At 36.8% G+C, this 22,664-nt stretch overlaps 1 protein-coding gene across 1 annotated transcript; it reads left to right on the forward strand.

Moving 5' to 3' along the window:
- Nucleotides 1-15,382: 15,382 nt before the first annotated feature.
- LOC132143666 (helix-loop-helix protein 2-like) lies at nucleotides 15,383-18,807 on the forward strand. The gene is made up of 2 exons (XM_059554091.1): nucleotides 15,383-15,929; nucleotides 17,022-18,807. The coding sequence occupies exon 2, from the start codon at nucleotides 17,053-17,055 to the stop codon at nucleotides 17,419-17,421; it is 369 nt and encodes a 122-aa protein (XP_059410074.1). The 5' UTR covers nucleotides 15,383-15,929; nucleotides 17,022-17,052; the 3' UTR covers nucleotides 17,422-18,807.
- The last annotated feature ends 3,857 nt before the right edge of the window (nucleotides 18,808-22,664 follow it).

Below are 22,664 nucleotides of genomic sequence, written 5' to 3' on the forward strand. Positions count from 1 at the left end.
AGTTTGATGCTTACTGCTGGCAACATGTAAGTCTGAAGTTTGGTTCTTCGCTTCTGTGTCTATGAGCAAAACACAAACGTCTCACCTACCCGAGGGGAGTAAAGAATTGATGACCTGTACTTTGACTTCTTACTACTTATTTTCTGCTTGTATGTGTGTGTTTAGATAAAGGATAAATCAGAAAGCCAGAATCTTAAAACGACTGTGGCAAGTATTTCCATGAGCACTTGTGACACAGAAAGAACCATGTCTATTTTACTATTACATTTTGATGAACATTTTTTTATATATATACTCTACACACAAGGAGACTCTCATAATAGTTGACGAGCCAACAGTAATAACAGATAAAGGCTTATGGAGCAGAGAAAATGGGTATTGTCTTGTGCCCTGGGGTTTGTCTGTTAAACCATATACAGGACCACAATAGTCATATGACAAATAATGCTACCCCGAAAAATTTCATCTATAACTTATTCCTTTAAAACTGATTAGGAAGAGAAAGAAAAACCTTATCTCCTGAACAAGAAAAGGGGATCTAGTAGGTTAACTAGAAGAAAAAACTAAGCATGCTGGTAAAACCTTAAAGGAAATGTTGGTAAAAATGAAAATATCATCACCCTTAGGTCATCAAAGTTTTAGATAAGTTTGTTTCTTCATCAAATTTTTCAGAAGAGAAATTAAACATATCACATCGTCTGCAGTGAATGGGTGCTGTCAGAATGAGAGTCCAAACAGCTGATAAAAACATCACAATAATCCACAAATAATCCACATGACTCCAGTCCATCAATTAATATCTTGTGAAAAAAAGCTGCATGTTTATTAAAAATAATAATAATAATAATTCCTTACATTTATATAGCACTTTTCTAGGCACTTTACATTGTCAGGAGGTATCTCCTTATCCACAATAAATAAATAAAAAAATCCATCAAGATGTTCTTAACTTTAAACTGTAGCTTCTGACCAAATAGTCCATAATCTATAATGATGCTTCCTCCACTGAAAAAGTACATCCCCAGTTTCCCTCTCACATCAGTTTTAGTTTATAGTGCTTGATCTGTGCATATTTCTCACCTGATTCAGACTAGATTATTTTTTGCTGACTTTTTCAACTTTAATTAAGCATTATGGATTCAGGATTTAAGGCTTTAAAACTTGTTAATGTGTAATCTGAATATGTTCAATTTGTATGAATGAATCGGGAACTACATCCATACACTTTCCTCTGTAGCATGGCTCTTAGTTATAGGCTGAGTCAGAACAAAGCATTTCAGTTTGGCACTCGATTGTCAAAGACAATGTTTTTCTTTACACCCCACAAGCAAGGATGCAGAACCAACAGGTGAGGGTCTATAATGTTACCTGTGTATCATGTGTTCGGTCAAACACAGGAACATCTGTATAAAGTGTTTTGGCAACCATGATAACAGAACCCCCCTTCTCTCCACGGCCAGTTTTAGTCAATGGGCATCCATCACTGATGCTAACAGCTCTGATTAAAAATACATCAACTGCAACTGGCCTCCTGATGGCAGCGCTTCATAGCGAGCATAATTAGGGGATGGGGAGCTGTGATGATGAAGGGCAATGCACACCTGCTCTCCGTTAAATCACGCTTCTGTTGGTGAAGCTTGCATATTTCACCCCCGCAAATTAATTAATACCAAATTATGGATGGGACACCTTATTTATTTATGGTCGGTGTTGTCTAAAGTCACAAACATACCCCTCATTTCCTTTCTCCAAACTTTCCTGGTTGTTCTCATATCAACTTGTGAAGTGGTGGTTGCACTTTAATAAAAACAAATTTTAAATCTAATAGATTGAACTTAAAATTACCAGAAATAATGTTAATATATCAAATTACTAAAGTTACTATTTAATTAATTGTTTTTACCCTTTATATACTGACAACCAAGACAAAGAGAAAGCCACATGTGTGAAGTAGGCCTACATCACAGGTAGCTTTTCCACAAACTGAGGTAAATGCTGTAGCCTATATATATATATATATATATATATATATATATATATACACACACACCACACACACACACATTATTAAAAACAGTATATACATCACTGATTGATCTGTGCAGTGTTACTTCAAGCCGAACCATTTTTATGAAAATGACCGCATGTCTTGAGCTGCTTCAGGATTATCACAAAACACATGCGCACGTGTTTCTCCCTGGTGTGTATGACAACTTGCTGATGTAGAAAATTCACTGAACTAACACTCACGGTGTTGCGTCCAGCCTCACCCAATTTGCACCTTTGCCTCTCCTGTCAGCGCCAATGCGTTCCCTTTGGCGACAGCACCATGTCAACTGCCAACTCACCACGAAGCAACCGAGACGAAGCAGTGTACAAAATGTCACAAACAACAGTGCACGCGCACACACACACAGCTGTGATCTTTAGATCTTAAATTCCAAAAAAATCTAATTTCGTAAACATATCAAAAGCCAATAAAACATGGATAATATCAACTAGTCGATTAAAAGTCCCAATCGTTGAAGTCTGTTTGTTTACATATCTTAAAAAGATTAGAAGGAAATTAAGTATTTGGTACTCGCAATTAATTGAAGCGGATGGTTTTTTTTATTAAAGCATGCAGCGATTACAGCTGACAAACAGGTCTGTTGGCTTCTTAGGGGCATGGTGCTTAATAGTATCAGAACTCATTGCATACAGTAACATTTGTTTTCCTATTCACGCTTACCTAAGTCGTTAGGCTTTTTTCCACTTTAGTTTTAATTATGTTTCATTGACTGAATTACATGGGGAATAAGGGACAGTCTGTCAGATGAGCTGGGATAGAGATTCATTTTAACAAACTGTCTTGACATCATTGGGCACATAAAGTGTAATGTCTCAAAATATTAGACACACTCCACAGGGTTTGAAAAATGTCTATAGATTCATATACACTGTAAAAACTGGCAACCTTCAATTGTTTATTTATACTTGTATTATTTATACCTGATATGACACCTAAAAAATAATTTTGTCAGTATAAATTAATGTATAAGCCTATATAGTGATTCAGTGAAAACAAATAAATACAAATTTGGACTTGAATTAAACCAGTTTATTAAGATTTTACCATTCTTAGGTTAGCATTTTTTTTCAGTGTACAAAGCTGTTTGAACTTGGCATGGCCTCTTTCTCTAGAATTTTTTTTTATATATATCAAAAGTATTTACAGTGAGTGTACATATCAGTGTCAAAGATTAACCAGGGCTCTGGATCAAAATGCTAAATCATCCATGTATTTAAAATATGGGGGGGAAAAAAGTGAAATAATTACATTGCATAAGTATCCATACCATTCTCTAGGACATTTGATATTTAGCCCAGGAGCATTCCAGTTTCAGTGGATCATATTTTGAGATGTTTCTGCACTTTGACAGGAGTTAACCTGTAGCAAATTCAATTGATTGAACATAATATGGGAAGTCACACACCTGGCATATAAGGCCTAACAGCTGAAAATGCATATCTGAGCAAAAACCATGCCATGAGGTAAAAAAATGGGCCTACAGAGCTGAGAGGCAGAATTATGTTGAGAAACAGATCAGGGGGAGACTACAAAAATGTCTGTGGCATTGAAGGTTTACAGGATCATGTGGCCTTCATAATCCTTAATGGAAGAAGTTTGGAACAATTTCTTACTAGAGCTTGCTTCCTGGACAAACTGAGCAGTTGGAGGAAAAGCCTTGGTTAAAGTGGTGATCTAGAACCTGATGGTTACTCTGGTTGAGCTCCATGACCATGGGAGCTCCATGACCATCAGATGGGAGAAAATTACAGAAGGACAAACATCACTGCAACACTCCACCAATCTAGGCTTTATGGGAGATTAGCCAGCCTCTGTTCAGAGTGCTCAGAACCTCAAACTAGGCTTACCTTCCAACAGCTGACGGTTAAGAGAATGCAAGAGTGGCTTATAAACAACTCTGTAAATGCCCTTGGGTGGCCCAAGCAAGAGCTCGGCCCCAATCAATCTTTTCCGGAGAAACCTGAAAATTAACTTGAGGGGATCTGCAGAGGAAAATGCAGATTTGCAAAGTATCATACCCAAAAAGACTTGAGCCTGTAATCACTGCCAAAGGTGTTTCAAGTAAGTACTATGTTAAGGATATAAATACTTGTACTCATTTCAGTTTTCCTTTTTAATAAATTCAAGAAGTTATCATAGATTTTTTTTATTTGCCATTATAGTGAACGAAGTGGAAATTGAAGTGGAAAAACCTTTTTAAAGCAGTTTAATATAAGGCTGCAACAAAACAAAATATAAAAGAAATGTATAGGTATGAATACTTTTACAAGTCATCATATATGTGCTATGGTCGGTACAAGGCTACAGTGGTTAAAAGCACTTGGGCACAGGCATATATCTTTTCTCATAGCTATCTCAGTTAGTAAAACAATCAATAAGGCTCATAATTCATGTATCTGGAACTCCCTTGAGCCATTTAAAGTAGAGACCATGGCAACTGGTGCATTTTATTCTTTCCCTTGTATGTGAAGAAAGGCATTAAAAGATGGAAAGGAATAGCAAGAAAATGAATAAAGGAACAGAATAAGAAAAGCAGAGGAAGAACATTGGGACTCCATTCAAAGCTTGACTGTCTGCCGGGTGACTGTCACTCTTTATTAGAGGGTGGAGAGAAGTGTAGCTTGCAGGTTCAGTGGGAGGGAATGAAGGATAGCAAGAGGAAGGGGTGGCAGCTGTGGAACAATGACAGGGTCTGTGTCCAAGGCTCCTCAGGCAAAACACCAGTTTTCCTACTGCTGTGAATTCATCTCACTCTCTCCTGTGGATAGAGAAAGATAGAGAGAGGTGGAGGTCACTGCCAATCATGCATGCTGTCCATCACACTGGATGCTGTGTTCACAGAGGCAATTAAATGTACTTTGGCACTACCGCATATTTATTTACTCACTATCAATTAAACTATGTACAAAACCACACAATGCATAATTCAGTTATGTATTAATTTGAAAACCATGTAATTACTTCAGTTTACATAAAACACTTTTCAGTTGACCTAGATTCAGTCTGACCTAAACAGAAACTGATACAAACTGATACAACTAAGGGGCTTGAAACTGCTTCTCTATAGAAACTAAAAACTGTTTGTCTATAGAATTTGTTTTCAAATTTTCCATCTAATTCTCTGCAGTTCACAGAGGTTTCAATTATATATATATTTTAAGCTGTTTAACTTATTATTATTTAGTAACTAGTTCCAGAGATATTTTACCTTCACTCAGTTTCTCTCTTTAAAGTGTTATCTGAATTGTTAGTTTTTAGTTGGCTCAAACTAATTTTATATTCCATTCAGCTAAAATGTTTTAACTGGTTAAAAACAAAACAATTTAGAAAACTACAACAAATTATGTCAATTAATATCAGTGTGTTTTATATGTAACCTAAACTAAGATTTATTATTTTGGCATCATAAGAAATTGTGGTGTAGTTAGTTTTTACATATTATATATTTTATAGTTTAACAAAATTATTTAAAAAAATATAGCTGCAAGCAGCAATTACAGGGCCAAGCATTACAGAAGCAAGCATCAGACCAACTGCAGTAATGAGTAATTAAAACCATTTTAAGATTATTTTAGTCAAAATGGTTGACAAATCATAAATACAACCAACTAGTAATATGATTTATTGACATCACTTTTGACCAACAGGTTGCGCTGTTATCAGATATGTGTGGTGTGTTCTGCTCTGTGAGGTGACAATGGCAGACACAAAGTTTGGTGTCAATATGTCAAAGTTTTGCAGAGATACAGCCTCAGAGTCATTTTGGCATCATGCCTCAAATTGCCAAAGACATTGTCTTTGTAAAATATTGCATTTTATTACAAAATTCAGAATGGCTGACACCCAAAATGGCTAACTTGGGAAAATTTGACTCAGCATGATCCACAGAATCTAAAGAGATCAGTTTTGTGATTTTTGGCCAAACCATTCAGAAATTATAAGCAAAAATAGTAGTTTTTTCATATATCCTCACCAGTAAGTGGCACTGCGCCGAAACACTGCTGGTAGCCTCAGGTTATGCTTGTTATAACACACACCAAGTTTGGTCTCAATATGCCAAACCGTTGTGGAGATATAGTCTCACAACCATTTTTGCATGCTTTTCATAGAATTCGTTCACGTCTTATTTGAGAATGGTTGGATGAATCAACTTAAACAGCAAACATAATATCAAAATATAACAGTCCTGCATGTTGTTGATAAATAACAATGGTAACATTTTACAAATTGATTGATCAATTTTCCCAAATCCAATGTTTACTGAGCAACGGTCATTCCAAGTGCACAAACTCAGTGCACAGCCTTCTGACTCTTTACCTAGGGAACTGACTGACTGTGACACTTTGATAATGGCCTTGTCAAGGGATTCAGTTAATTTTCAGTCATTTTCGTTCAGAGCGACGAACTTCCCTTCCGAAATGCCATTCACAAGACCAGAAACGCAGTTTGGAATTTACCCTGTACCTTGATAGGAGTGTTATTTCAGTGTGGCTGGTTGTTAGTCAAATTTTTTTTTTTTTTTTTTTGTTCTTGGGGTTTTCTTAAGACTCAACTAATCTCTGCAATTTTCCATCTGTGATCCAGTGTAAATTCCAGTGTGGCTTGTGCTACACAAACACAACACACACACTTTATTGGACAGGTCAAACACAATCACAGCTCAGCCACACAGGGTTGGCTAATTATGGGTGGCAGCTGGCAATGAGGGCTACCTTTAGGGGCCGGGTCCATGCATGAGTTGTGTATGTGTTCACACACCATGGATGAAGTATAAATCTTGTTCTGCTGTCTAGTATGAGCTGTGTGACAGCCCCTAATTTGCAGAGTTGAATTAACAATGTGAATGAGCCTCAGCCCCTTTGTACATGCAGGGATGAACCAGTGATGCAGTTGCATGTGCCTACAAAGTGTATGGCTTGCTTATGATTCTAGTTTTGAAATATGTTTCACATAGTTTGTTTAGAAATGTATCAACTATGAAGCCCCTTTTGGTGTCACTTTATTTGATGGAAAATTCAATGACTTAGAAAAGAGAATATTTCAGCCACACACTGGATGTTCTGTAAATTGGACAGCACAATGACAAAAAAAAGTAATTTCGATGAAAATCAATATAAATATCTGTCTGTAAGGAAAGAACATTACACTGTCCCCCATAACCTACTGTTGGTGGAATATGAAAGAGAAGAACGGTTGGAGAAATAAAGGAAACATTCATCAGACTAATTTTGTCTGCGAGCAAACAGCATCCTTTTCATCGACTGAAAAATCAAAAGAAGGATAAAATGCATTCAGTTTGGCAGATCTAAATGGGATATATCCAACGAGTATATTTTGAATTCCGCTGACATAGCTGAATGATAAGCTCAGAGGTGTGAAGCTTGTAAAGAGAAGTAACATTTCCTGAAGCAGAAAAAAAATGAATAAATGAATGGGTGTTTAAAAAAAGTGAAATATCACCTTGTTATTTCCACCACTGAGTCCGACGGGACATATACAAAATAGGCCATTTGCTCATGTCAAATGATGTCTCTCTGCCCGGTTTTCCGTTTGAATGCTCGCGCTACGATGAGATGGTCGCGCGCTGAGATGTGCAGGCAAGTTTAAACGCATCTGATATGCTCCTTGGATATATCGATCCACTTCATCCCAGCAGAATGAGATGCAAACAGCCTTGTCCCCATCTGTAGCAACCATAATCATGATATAATGGTTTCTTCCAGCCTCAATATCTGATTTGGATATGATGAAATAATTCATACGATGTCTTGTTACGCCAACTGTAGATGCAGTTTCTTTATTCTTTTTCTTTCTTTCTTTCTTTCTTTCTTTCTTTCTTTCTTTTTTTACTGTCCTAGTATTTGGTAAGACAATACAAAAGAATCGTGCTTTATAAAGGACGGTATCAAATATACCAGATACGAAATTTAAAAAATATACCTAGTTTTAAAATCTAGTTTTACTTTTTCTTAAGAGAGTTAAACCTTTTTTCTCCGACTTTCAGCACCCTGGACAGCACACTTGTATTGCTTTATGACGACAAATGTACTACTAGCCTATTGTACGTGTGGTTGTGTATATAAGTTTTATATTTGCACTTTATTTTTTCTCCACTCTACAGCTTTTAACGACCAACACTTTTGAGTCCACGCAAACCAGATAAAAAAATCTTAATATGACTTTAAAAATGTCAAAGGGTGAACTAAAACCCTCTTCAGCAGCCACTGAGTGAGACTGGTTGGCTGATTGGTTAAGGATGGTGGATGTGGGCCAGGTCACAGAGGCTCAGTGGCTGTTTGCCTGCAGGACTCTAGTCTCTGATGAGAGGGACATGTCACATGTTGTTTCTTCATCTGGCCGAGAGGCCACAAATTTATTTGAACACAGACTGAGAGCCAGTCAGAGATGTTCCCAGCTGTCTTAGTCAACAAGCCTGTGCAGAGCAACACATCTGAGCCTATGTATTTATAGAACAAAAACTGATGCTGCGTGTATAAGCACTGAATATTAAGAGAAATGGATATTATATGCAGAATGTCTGATTTCTAGGTATTTAAAAAGACATGACCAGAAGCGCTGATCAAAAAAAAAAAAAAAACACTTGCAGCTGTTACTTTAAGGAGATATTTCTACATGATTTACCCATTTAAAGTAGCTTTGGCAATTAGGTATATAGATCAATATTAAATCATATTTTGCCTTAAATAAAACCAGTTAATTTGGATGTTACCATTTTTTAAGTGCAATACCAAATATGCTAATAAATGTTTTCAACAAAGCATATTACCATGAATTATTTTTGTCTTTTTGTATGTTTTTTTTCCTCAATGTGGCAAAAAACAAACAAACAAAACAAGAAAACCTAGAACTGTTAAAGAACATCCATATGTATACAACAAAACAAGTAGCACATGCTATATGCTGGTAAGGAATAGTATTTTCTTTTGTCAATACTAAGAGGAATGACAATAAAGTGAAACTTGAACTTCAACTTGAAAAGATACTACTGTTCTAAATATCTCTTAAAATGTCCTAAATATATTTTATTCAAGTCAAAAATATTATTAGCATTACAGATTGTAGCTAAATACATGGTTACACCAACAAGACATTAAAGGGTTAGATCAAGTATGCAGTAGCAATTTCAGGTTACCACTTTTTATAGTGTTATAGACATATAGTAGAGGACACTGTAAGGTTTTGTGTACAACACATTAGAAGTCATAGAGTATTGTAGCAAGACAAATAAGAAAGGCCAACAGCATCAGAATAGAAAATAAATAAACAAACAAACAATAGACATAAGAATTGCCACCACAAACACATTGGAGTGCTAAAGAGGTGTGATTACACAAAATGGTGTGAATAAAATTAAATGAAGTGAAAGGAAAATTAGAATGAGAGGAAAAAGGGGAGAAAATGTTATTAGAGAAAAAACAGATGGCCAAATTCAGCATACACTGGGGAATACAGGGGACAATTCACTGCACCTACGGTTATGAGTGCCAAGGAGGTTTTTATAAAGTGTATGCATGTGTACGTGTAAGTGGGGCTATATTATGTTTTAGTCTAAGACAAAGACATTCCAAAAAAGTGAGCTCATGCTACATGAATGATGATGTCATAAAAAGGTTGAAAGATAATACCAATGAATGCTTACTGTCCTACAAGGTATACACATCACGCACATAGAGCACTCTCAGATGACAGGCAGTGAGTGGAAATGAAGGATTTGGGGTTCCATCCCGTTACATTATGCAGCAGATGGCGTGTAGGCCGAGCCAGGCCGGGGCAGTCCCAGAGGTAACGCACACACATAGACACACTCACAGGATGGGAAGGGGAGGGGCAAAAAGCAGTATTGCCCCTGTACAATGCTGTTCTTCTCTCTTGCTCTCATAGAGCTTGCTTTAGTCCTGTGTCTGGTTCAAGGAATCAGGCAGGCTTCTTAAATCCTTCTTCTCTTCTTGAATCTTCTCTTTTTGAATACTGAGTTGTTGAGTTTTCTGAATCAGTAGTTCCAAGGGTTCTGAGAGGGTCAGGGGTGAGAATTCTTCTTTTTTTTTTTTTTACAAACTGTATATCATTCTATACTTGACTTATAAATGCAACATAAAATGGAAAATTTAATTACATTGTTTGGCTTTTGCAATTCATGGTTATTTCTGACATTTTCTATCACTCGTTCAAAGACAGACTGTCAGTCTGTTTTCAGTAATTGCTTCTGAAGTTTGGAATAATAAAAAGATGCAGAAATTTGAATGTTAAGAGTGAGTCAAGAGTGAGTGAATTATTCACTCAGCCAATTTTTTCAAAAACCTAGATTAAGTAGCGTGTTGTTCAGTAATACATCAAAGTTAATTCTGCTTTGGCTTAGTTTAGAACTGTATTTGTTTAGCAGCAGAGACAATAAAAGTATAAGTTGTTTAATATGAACTTTTTGTTTATTAAACTGTTGCAATACAATGTCACATTCGTAATCATGCTTTTGGTCTGAACATCAACTAAGTCATTTGCCACTTGATGTCCACTGTAAACTCTGGGTCCTGAAGCAGTTATAACTCTATCTCTCCTTCTCTTTCTGTCTTCTTTCCACTCTGGTGGAGCTGCACCTGAGGACCACTGCAGAGGGCCATGACCCTGACTAACAAGTGTGTGTGTGAGAGAGGGAGATCACGTCGACAAGGTGTGTGGGTATGAAAAATGAAAACAGCAAGTGTATTCATGGGAGAGGGAGACACTTATAATTGCAGTCACCATCAGTATGGTTCCGGTTGCTAGTTTTAGTGTTATGTTGATTAGTGTCATTATGTTTATGATCATATTCGCTGTGCAAGTTCATTAGTTTTGCTTGGCCGATTATGGACCTCCTGTACCTGAGTCACATGTTCACACAAACATAATGGACACACATTTCAGTCTTATTTTCAGATGGACTCGTGTGGAGATATGTCTTTATTTGTGTGGATTTACAGCATAAGAAACTTAAAACATGCCCCATAATGTTGCACAATAGTAATTTCAGTTAAACCACATTATTGTTGCTGTCATTTGTCATCAGAAGGTGATTTGTTTATTTTAGGCTAAATGTAAGCAGCACTAGTACAACACTGTAATTACAGCAGCAGGGATAATAAGAACCAGTCTGGTCTTTTTACACAGACAGAGTGAAAGACCTCTATTCTGTCACGTTAGATTGTTGGATTCCCTGGCATTCCAACAGTGTGAAAAACAACTTCAGCTTCCTCATGTGCAAAGATGCCATCAAGTGAATGCATTTTTACAGCACAAACACAGAACACAATACACAGGGAAACGATTTATGTGACCATTTTTAAGGTAGTTTTATTTTTTCTTAGTATAAATGTAACATCTTAATCATTTACCAGAAAGCCAACTTCACACTTAGTAACCTATAATCAGTGCCAAGAGTCTGCATATATCTTTCTAAATAAGTAGCTGATGATACAGACAATTCACAAACAAGTTCATTAAAACAAGAGACCCATATCAAAACCCATCCAAAATGTCCTTCCCACTTTGCACAGTACCATGTGGTCATCTTGCCCCCTTGTCCCAATAGAAAATAGATGCCAAGGGTGCAGCAAGCCACCCCTCCCCAAACTACACATACACTCTTGCTCACATGCCCCTTTGATTTAACCGAACCATCATGGAGGTTTGGCATGGCGATGAGTTTAATGAACCCATCAGCCAGCTGGAGCAAAAGGAAAAGAGTCAGTTAAAGAGGAGTGAAGAGAGAGAGAAAGGGGTGACCCATTCTGCTACATGCATCGCAAGCCAAAGGGCCAAAACGATAAGAGAGGAAGGAAAGCCAAGTACTGGAGAGCAAGCGCAAGGGCACAACTAAAGGAAAATGTATCTTTGGAGTCAAAAATAGGAAGGAGACAGACTTGGTAAAACAGTACAACCAAAGGTAAAAATTAGAGAAATGTAATGTAAACTAAAGGGCAACACTAAAGAGGGGGTGTTTAAAATATCAGAGAATGTAGAATGAAGTGAGAAATGAGAGATCATGGATTGTTGCATCCAGATGCTTAGACATCTGCACCCACCTGAATCACTAGCTGACTAATGGGGCCTCCAGACTGCAACACACATCCCATCCTTTGTATCTGAGATTTTTCCCCACTGATTCTGTTGGCTTTATTGTATGTGTAAATTGGTCATACTGTTGACTCAAACTTCACAATTAATCCAAATGTTTGGCAAACAGCAATGAGCAGTTGTCTTGTAAAAAGCTGTCAACTAAATAAATGAGGATGATGTGGCACACAGGCGCTAGAGACCCTTGTAGATGTTAATATACCTCGCAGTTCCTCTCTCTTTGTACATTGCACTTTGTGTGCATTTGTGTGTGTGTGTGGGCTCCCTGCTGAGACTACAGATGGTAGAAGGGGCTGGCTAGGGCCATGGTGATGGTCACATTCTCACATGGGACCACAGGCCCCCTGTTCTCACACCTACACCTCCTGTTCGCTACTGGCCAGCTCCACTGTCATTACCACAGCCTGCTACCCCTGTAAATGCCATGCCAGTAGTGGTGAATAAGGCAAAGGATGTGCCAATCTATTATAACACACATGCACAACACATGGTTATGTGGCTTGAATTACATCTATAGTTGCCATAAGAGCCTCATTTTAGATGCAGCATGGAAGTGCATTAGAATCCTCAGTTTTAAACAGGGCGAGTAACAGCTTCTGATTTTCTGCATAGATTGAATTAACTTAATTTAAACCATCAATAAAATTTATGTTTTCAAGTTTAGTGGGTTGAAATTTGTAGGTTTGGTGGGTTGATCATTTGAACAAGATAACATATTCTTAGTACAGTAAATTCTAAACCTTTCTGAATCAGATTTTGGATATATCTCATCGACCTCATGTGACACCCAAGCACATGAATGTAGAAACCATTTATAGCTGAAATATCTTATCCTATGATGTATCTTTAGGTGGTTCACTTAAAGGTATAGTTAATCCAAAAATGAAATTCTGTTATAATTTACTCACCCTCAAGTAGTGCTAAACCTGCGTGAGTTTCATTCTTCTTCTGAACATAAAGGAAGATATTTTAATGATTCTTTTTTTTCAGATAATGAAAGTCAGTGGCTACCAGCAACTGTTTGGTTATCCACATTCTTCAAAATCTTTATTTGTGTTAAGCAAAAGAAAGAAAGATCTTTAGGGTGAGTAAATGTTGGCACAATTTTTGGTGAACAGTATGCCTTTAATGTAAACCCATACGCAAATGTAATACAGTACATGTACATTTTCATGTTATTATAAAAGTAAAAACCTATATAAAACCTATTAGAAACAATTTAATATATCAACATATATATCTAGCCCATATAATCATGTATGTTTATGTATGTGTAATAATAAAAAAAACATCAATTTCAAAAACTCAGCAACACTCGTTGATATAATAGAATATAAAAAATGTACACTGTTAAATATTACTTGCCTTGTAGTTTGATTTATGTACTCTGTAAATCTGTCTCTTTATAGCACTCCATCATCACATCCATTTGATAAAAAAACTTCATGTGTGATATTTCAAATGTAACTGCTTTTCAAGGTTAATGGCTCTCAATGGGCCCTTCTGTAAGTTCAAAGAAAAATCCTCAGATAACTTTTTTTGCACAGTTGTTTGGACTGTCTTGGTTTATTCAATGTAAGATTTAAATTAACTCTAGATTTATGTTAGTAACTTATATCTTCATCTACCCAGTGCATGAACATGATATATCACCTCATTGGTAACATATATGTCAATCTCACTCTAGATATAGGGCAATATATGTCATATATTACAATTACAAATATGTTTAAAAGAAAACACACAAGATGAAAAGGGGTACCATAGGGACTACAAGTGAACTTACTATCTCATATCATAGGTCAGTGCACCACTGGTGATTCTAGTGCTGACTGAGAGTGATTCAGCTGTTCTTAAACTGTTTGTGTTCTGTAATTGCTCTTGTATGACACAGATCTCTGTGAGTTGTAGTTGCAGGACAAGAGGTCTCTGTCTGCCCCTCTGACCCACTGCAATTAGACTGACTCCTTGTGTGCTTCCTGTCAGTATAGCAATTCCGTTGTCATATGACATGCCTCTGATACACACATGCACAAAGACACAGACACAAAAGTCATATCAACTTGGACACAAGGCTTAAGGCCACTTGTCTATCACAGTACATCCACCCACCCCCCACGCCAATTTTTCTGTTGCCAGCACCAGCTCTTTGTCTCCATACATCATGGCAATATGAAGCAAGTTGTAACTAGCTCTTGTCTCCCCACCCTCCCTTCTGTGGCTCAGGGCCACAGCAAGTCAGTGGAGCCTCCCTCATCATTTTAATCAGCTTGTTAGGCATGGTCAGTCACCATAACACACAGATGCCTGATCAACAAACACACATACTTCTTTGATCCTGCTTTGTGATCTGGGAATATTGTGCACATAATCTCACTATTGCGAGGAAAATATTGATGCTGAATAGCTTTAGGAAAATTGCAATTTACTTTGACAGGATGGGGTTTTAACAAAAGTTGGCTGTTTGGGGAATTGTTCATTGTACATTTGGGAATTGTGCAAATCATACATACCATCTGAACTTGCCTGTTTGATTCCCCCATAGCCACAAATCCAGCAGGGTCTCCTCAGCATCATCTGGACCCACCAACTGGCCCCCAGTTCCTACTGCCCACTTTGTCCCCACCTCTCGCTATGATTGGAATTTTGCTTCAATTCCAAAAGTCCAACAGCTTCTGTGGACTCTCCATTGGCCATTCTGAATTTTGAAAGAGAAGTTCAGGTCCACAGATAACCTCTTGTGCATAATTGTTTGGGCTGTTTTGGTTTAGGTCATGCTGGTTTGAATATTTAAATGTAACTTTTAACGTTAATCAAATTCATACATTTAAAAAATGTGAATCTGAGTAGTCACTTATATTCCACAAATTAACAAAATAATGACTGTTTTCACATGTCATATTTAAAAAATATGATTTCCCTGTGTCTTTCTTACTATCTTATGTGTTAAGATAATGAAGGAGAATATATATATATGTGTGTGTGTGTGTGTGTGTGTGTGTGTGTGTGTGTGTGTGTGTGTGTGTGTGTGTGTATGTGTGTGTGTGTGTGTGTGTGCGTATCTGTGTTTTCCGGCGTTCTGACATCTCTGCTCGTGGGTCTAGATGATGTGTGGAGAGGGGCAAGAGGAAGGTATGATGTGAAGGGGCGGTGTTAGACAATACCACCTCACAAATATATCCCCTCTGTCATTCTGAAGAGATTTTACTAAGAACTATTCTCTCGTACACTGATCCGTTATAGCCCGATCAGGCGACGGAGCTCCAGCGAAATAGAAGAGAAGACAGGATTTACCGGTTTTCGAGTCGAGGGCTGTTTTTGTATAGCCAGTTCATTCCAAATAATCGCAGTCTCGCCCAAGAGGACTGACAACATTTCAGTACTTTTCTACAATCTTATCGACACTGCCATCTCTATTGTCTAGAGTCTGGGGTCACGAGGCATCACCTCCAAATATTTTTATCTCAAGATAAAAGGCATCATCTATTAGTATTTTTACAGACGAATAACAGTGAAAAGCAGAATTGCTCGGCATCATAATTTTGACAGAGACATATTTTACTCAATTTGTTTTCGGGGGATTTCAAAGTAGCTACTAAATGAAGAAATATTTAACACGGTGAGATGCTCCATGAAAGAAATTACAGAAAGACACGCGGATAGAGTAAAGAGTTGGACAGTTTGTAAAGGACAAGGATCTTCTTTCTGGAGCTGTCAAGTGCATAACACGGTTTGTTGAATTATTCGTGTAATAATTATATTTAACGGCTTTATAATAAATCTGCTTGTATGTTTTTAAAGGTAGCAATGTAATAATTATTATAGTTTGTAAAGATGTTAATCAGTAGGTTTCAATATTCGTGTTCTATATTAAATATTTAGACGTTTAGTTTGTTTTAGGCTACAGTTATTTTTAAAAGTGTTCGCGAAAATGCTTTGTACAACTGTTGTTTTACACCTTTTATTCTATTTACCAGTCATTCAAGATTTTTTCAAAACTAACAAAAAAAAAATCTAAAATAATGTAGTCTATTTAAAATGAATTAGCCACGTAGATGTTGCAAATATATTGTATAAATGTTGTATATAATAATTGTGGGTGTTCATTATCAGTTGTGAGAGAGAAATTATGCTGATCTAAAAGCAAAGTTCCCACAACAGATGTTAACCTTTTGAACCATTTATTATTCTGGTTCCGTTTTGTCCTGTCACGCAGCACGCGCCAAGCGTTATAGTGTGACAGATGGATGGCTTTAATTGCAGAACGTGACTCTAGAATTATCATATTTGCACTTAATATTGTATATAGGAAGGACAACAAAAATGTGCGCATTTTTCATTTGTCCGTTTTAAACTGATTGTGTGTGTGTGCGTTATTAGCATTGTATACACACATTGTTATTAGCAATGCTAAACTGTTTTTAACAATGACAATTTCGTTCTCCTTTTACTCTTTTATTTATAGAATTTCAGATGCTCAAAGTGGAAATATGCATTTCCCCCAATAGCTATAGTAGTAGTGCAAAATGCTTTAAAAATGTAGCCTATCACGATGTTTGCTCTGCATATTTTGCTAATGTCATGTACAATTTAGTGTGAGAGCTGTTATGAGAATATAAGTATTGTCTTGCAAATATCGTCGTGTATAGTGTGCAAAGAGGATAATAATAGGCTATGTAGCCTATATTTTGGGGAGCATAAACATGGGGGGAAAAAACAGACAGTGAAAGAATCTTTAAAAACACTACAAAACTGCGTAAAACAAAAATTCGTTTGTTTTCTTTAGTAACCCAAACGTAATTATGAAATATTTGTGTTTCAGGACTTGAGAAATTTCTAAGTCGAAACTGAAAATGATGCTGAGTCCGGAACAAACTGATTCAGATCTACCGTGGAGCCAGTCAGACGCTGAGACAATGCTGAACGATATCAAGGTTGGCTGCATCACGGACGAGCCCATGGAGGGAGAGGGCAAGACGAAGTCGCTGGCCCCGCAAGCCCTCAGCAGGGAGGAAAAGAGGCGGCGCAGGCGCGCCACAGCGAAATACCGTTCAGCCCACGCCACCCGCGAGAGAATCCGGGTCGAAGCCTTTAACGTTGCCTTTGCCGAACTGAGAAAGCTGTTGCCTACACTGCCCCCTGACAAAAAATTGTCCAAGATTGAAATTCTGAGACTAGCTATTTGTTACATTTCATACCTAAATCATGTGTTAGATGTTTAGCACAGGACCCTTTTTACAATGAGTAACGCACTCCAAGGACACATGAGGACCTGTCTGCAGCAAACAAAACGGTATCCTAATTTTTGCAGTTTGCAACTCTTTGCGCATCCTACATTGGAAGTGCAATTAGAAGAGATTGAAACCACATGAGATGGCTATCACCCAAGTGTTCATTAGACTTTAGACATGTATTCATAAATTTAAATGAGATATTAGGCTATAGCTTAGAGCGAAGAGAATACCCTCTTCAACCAAAAATGGTGATTGCTCAAAGAGTCGTGAACCATTTAAAAGACTGTGGTCCCTGCTTTAAGCTAGATACAGAATAAATGATGCAATAAGGTCGAGAGGGACGTAAAACAAATCGAATAACCAATGTTGTAATTTGTGTATATGGGCACAGCAGTGTATAGTGTTTTTATAGCAGGTCAAAGTACAGAGAACACCCGTTGCATCACTCTGTAGAACAGTGAAGAATAAACCAGCCCCTCTCCTCCTCTAATAGCTGCTCGGTAGATCTAGTTAGTAGTTGTATGATCAGGAGGAAATTACGTAAAAGTGCCACTCGAATTATGACATCGTGACCATAACCACTCGCATTAAAATATTTATTTGTTATTTATTATATACTTGTTGAATATATTTTAATATGATTCATGTCATTATTATTTTTATTTTTTTGTTGTTGTTGTTGTTGAAAGATTGTTGTTTAGATTAATGTATGTTGGTTGTATGTAGCTCAGAGGAAAGTTAGCTTGTGTGTTAGATCTTGTCATTCAGTAATGATGAGATAAAAATGTTAAGCATAAACTTGCACCTTTAGTGTTAATTGATTTTATATATATATATATATATATATATATATATTAAATCAATTAACACTAAAGGTGCAAGTACATCTATATATTTTGTGATGCAGTTAGTTAGATAAATTGGCTGTTTTTGCTCACCAGTTTGTCATACATTAGAACAACAAATTCATTATAAAGAAATCTTTTTAATGAACAGCCATTTTCATCAATGGTCTATTAATGTCATCTGAATTGTAGACATATGATTTATGTGACAATAGACTGTCAAATTACTGTATGACCAAAAATGTAATCGTAATTTTTCAATTTTCACGTTTTCACGTCTGAGATGTTTTTGACCCCCACTACCCCATACAACATGTGATATAATGAGTTATATAGACTAAAGTTATAACGAGTTATTTTTTTTATTTTTATTTTTTTGAAAAACATATCTGCTATCCAAAGATATATATTGTATTTTCAGGGTCGTGCCCTTTATTGCTTCATGCACTTATTTTGTAGTAAAGTTTCTGTGACAGATTTTTTTAATCGAATTATTTTGTTTTTCATATTTTGATGTTGATTGTTTTTTTTAATAAAATAACAATCAAAAATGTTTGACTCTTTAATCACAGATTCCGAATAATAAAATAATATTGTCTTATTTAAAGATTAAATAGGTCGCCTGAGAATTACATTTGTGCTTCTGAGTGATAGCCTACGTCATGTAAATTTGATTCTTTATTAGCAGTGACTTTAGTAATTGTGACGTAATTTGTTTTAGGATATTCCGATTACTTGACATAGTCTACCAAGAGATGTGAATTAAGTCAGAAGCGCATAGAAAATGATGTAGAGTGGTCAGTCACGGTAAGCGTTGTCGAGGTTTTGCTCTCCGTGTGTTTGCTCCTCGTTCTCCCTCTTGGCTGAAAGGCCGTTTCCCTAGAGAGGGGGCAGGTGTTACTCCAGACGAGCCAAGACAACCAAATTACTGGCCGTCTGGCACCTCCCGTGGGAAACAGAGTGAGTGAGTGAGTGAGAGAGAGAGAGAGAGAGAGAGAGAGAGAGAGAGAGAGATTTATTCTTATATAACATTTATTCATATATAAACATATTTTACATTTAGACTACATATACATAACGCTTATATTGTATATATATATATATATATATATATATATATATTTAAAAAATCGTGCTGATCATGGTCAAGGGCATACTGAACAATGTTAACCAATAAGTAAAAACATGCAAGGGTTAACTTTGTTCAATCTGCCCTTGTCGATGATCAGCACAATTGTTTGTGTGTTATTAGTTTAGCCAGACTGACACTGACTTCTATGAAGATCAAAGTGTTCACAAACTTCTTCTTGTCACTATATATATAAAACTAAATGATTTCTCACATCCAAAAGATTCAGCAAGCTAATAGCTGCCTACATAGTTTCTCAAGCCTACCACTATGCATGTGTGATTATCAAACCTCAGTTGTCTCAGATCAGTGTTTTTACCCTTGTAAGTCCAAAGTGTTTTTAGGAGAACCATTTTTTCTTGATCAAATCTTTTTTATTTAGATCTATTTAATCTGAAAATCTCTTCACTTGCTGGCAATAAATGAACATTTAACACTTACACAACAGCACTCAAATTCAAACACTGGCTCACTGAAAGGATTTGAAAGAGCTTCTCTTGTAATCCATGACTTAACATGCGTTTTCCAGACTTTGTGTCTATGATGTCTCTAAAAGGATTTGACAGTACAAGTTGTAGTGCATTATAACATAAATACTGTGTCTACAGCCAACAAAAGACAAGTTTCATCATCAAAATGTAAAGAGCATCTTTTTTTTTATGACTCTGGAGGGAGAGTGATCTTAGAGTGATCGTGGTGACCTTATAGCTATAAAGCACCAAATCAAGTATGTGAGTATGATTTTTAGTTCAAAAATGGTTTAAACAGTAATTATAATATTTTCTGCAGTTTGGTTTGGCATGGTTTTCTCTTTAACAAAAATTACTATAATTTGTTAGATTAGTTATTTAATTTTATGTGTTTAAGAATATTTTATCCTCTGAAAGTTTACTTCTCTGGCATTGTTTATTAGCCTACCTGTTAATTTGTCTGTAAAAGGTAACCTGTAAAAGGTTAATTTCAGAAGCAAAGACTAAAATCATCATACTTTCCAATGCCAGAAGGATCAGACACTATAAAGCATAACTTCCTTTCTAAATTGTTGTTAATGCATTTATTATTATTCAGTGGGGTTCTGGCGTTTTAAATGTGACTGAAATTAAAATTAATGAAATGCAAACACTCTAAATTTAAACCAAATACATCACATGGACAAATGCATCACCAACTGATAATAGTTTGTATGTTATTGAAGAGTATTTATGGTATAAGGTGGTATATATTAATTTACTTTACTTTTGTCCATACTGCAGCTCCAAAACAAACCCTAATTTAAATAATATGTCAGCTGTAGTCCTGTTTTGAAAGGGTAACAGACTGTGAATGCAGCCAGCACATGTGTGTTTGTGTATGAGAAAAAGCCATATTGCCTCTCTGTTCACCATGGATTATGTAATGGCAAAGACCTACAAGTGACCATATGTCAGGAAGTGTACAGACGGCCAAGAATCCTATTCACTATAGCCCTGTCTGTGGGTTCTCCCACCATCATTATTCAGGTACACTTTTCTAGAATCAAACATGGAACAATATAGGCGGGAACACATACCCATTTTTTCCAAATAAAGCTTCTTGTTTTTCCAACTAGAGAAACACAAGAAAAAGCAACCATATGTCCACAGGTCTTTACACAGCATTTAAAAGGCAGAAGGGAGTGTTTGCATCTTTCCTCTCCTTCCATTACAAGTGTGCTCATCTTCAATGCCTAGAGGTGTGTGTTGTAGAGTGAGCGTTGCACTAGCAGTGAGGTACAAAGGCAGATCCATGTGTTGAAATGTGGCCCCTGGGATGGGCCACATTATGCTTGCCCACTTCACCAGCAGGGACCCAGGCTGGAGCTGGCTCATGGCCCTTTGTCTCCAAACAGATGGAAATACACTAGAGTAGAGAGAGTGGGAGAGAAAAGAAGAAAGGGGATACAGAAAAAAGAAGTCAGTCTGTTCTCATTACCTCACATATTGTGAGCGACACGCTTACAATACGTCAGTATCGGAGAGGCTCTGTCTTATTCAAGCTCATGCTCAGGCCATCTGTACACACAGCACACATGCATTTAGACATGCAAAGCAGTCAATTTCATATATTTAAGTACCTTTATTGCTATACCACTAAATTAAGTGGCAATTTTAAAAGTATGCTTACTGCGTCTGTTTTTTTTTTTTTTTTTGTGGAGGTGTATTGTAGTTTGTATTTCAACAAGAGCATAATATTGAATGAAGACATTTTAAGTCTGCTATACATTTTCATTAAACGGTATAAAATATGTCAACGCAGGGCATCCATCCCTCGGACTCCAAACAGAATAATCTCAGGGACCCAAACAGACGTGCTGAACAGCGATCATCTCCACAATGACTTCTTACAAAGCACATACAGGTGCATCTCAATAAATTAGAATGTTGTGAAAAAGTTAATTTATTTCAGTAATTCAACTCAAATTGTGAAACTCATGTCTTAAATAAATTCAATGCACACAGACTGAAGTAGTTTAAGTCTTTGGTTCTTTTAATTGTGATGATTTTGGCTCACATTTAACAAAACCAACCAATTCACTTTCTCAACAAATTAGAATATGGTGACATCGCAATCAGATAATCAACACGAAACACCTGCAAAGGTTTCCTGATCCTTCAAAATGGTCTCTCAGTCTGGTTCACATTCATGGAGAAGACTGCTGCTCTGACAGTTGTCCAGAAGACAATCATTGACACTCTTAGAAAAAGAAACTGGCTGTTCACAGAGTGCTGTATCCAAGCATGTTAACTGAAAGTTGAGTGGAAGGAAAAAGTTTGGAAGAAAAAGATGCACAACATCTCTGAACTCTGAACCGAGAGAACCGCAGCCTTATGAGGATTGTCAAGCAAAATCAATTCAAGAATTTGAGTGAACTTCACAAGGAATGGACTGAGGCTGGGGTCAAGGCATCAAGAGCCACCACACACAGACGTGTCAAGGAATTTGCTGAACCACAGACAACATCAGAGGCATCTTACCTAGGCTAAGGAGAAGAAGAACTGGACTGGTCCCCAGTGGTCCAAAGTCCTCCTTTCAGATGAGAGCAAGTTTTTTATTTCATTTGGAAACCAAGGTCCTAGAGTCTGGAGGAAAGGTGGAGAAGCTCATAGTCCAAGTTGCTTGAAGTCCAGTGTTACGTTTCCACAGTCTGTGTTGATTTGGGTTGCAATGTCATCTGCTGGGTGTTGGTCCAATGTGTTTTTTGAAAACCAAAGTCACTGCACCCGTTTACCAAGAAATCC

The sequence above is a fragment of the Carassius carassius genome, chromosome 7 (genome assembly GCF_963082965.1).
Source record: "Carassius carassius chromosome 7, fCarCar2.1, whole genome shotgun sequence".
In the NCBI taxonomy this organism is placed as follows: Eukaryota; Metazoa; Chordata; class Actinopteri; order Cypriniformes; family Cyprinidae; genus Carassius; species Carassius carassius.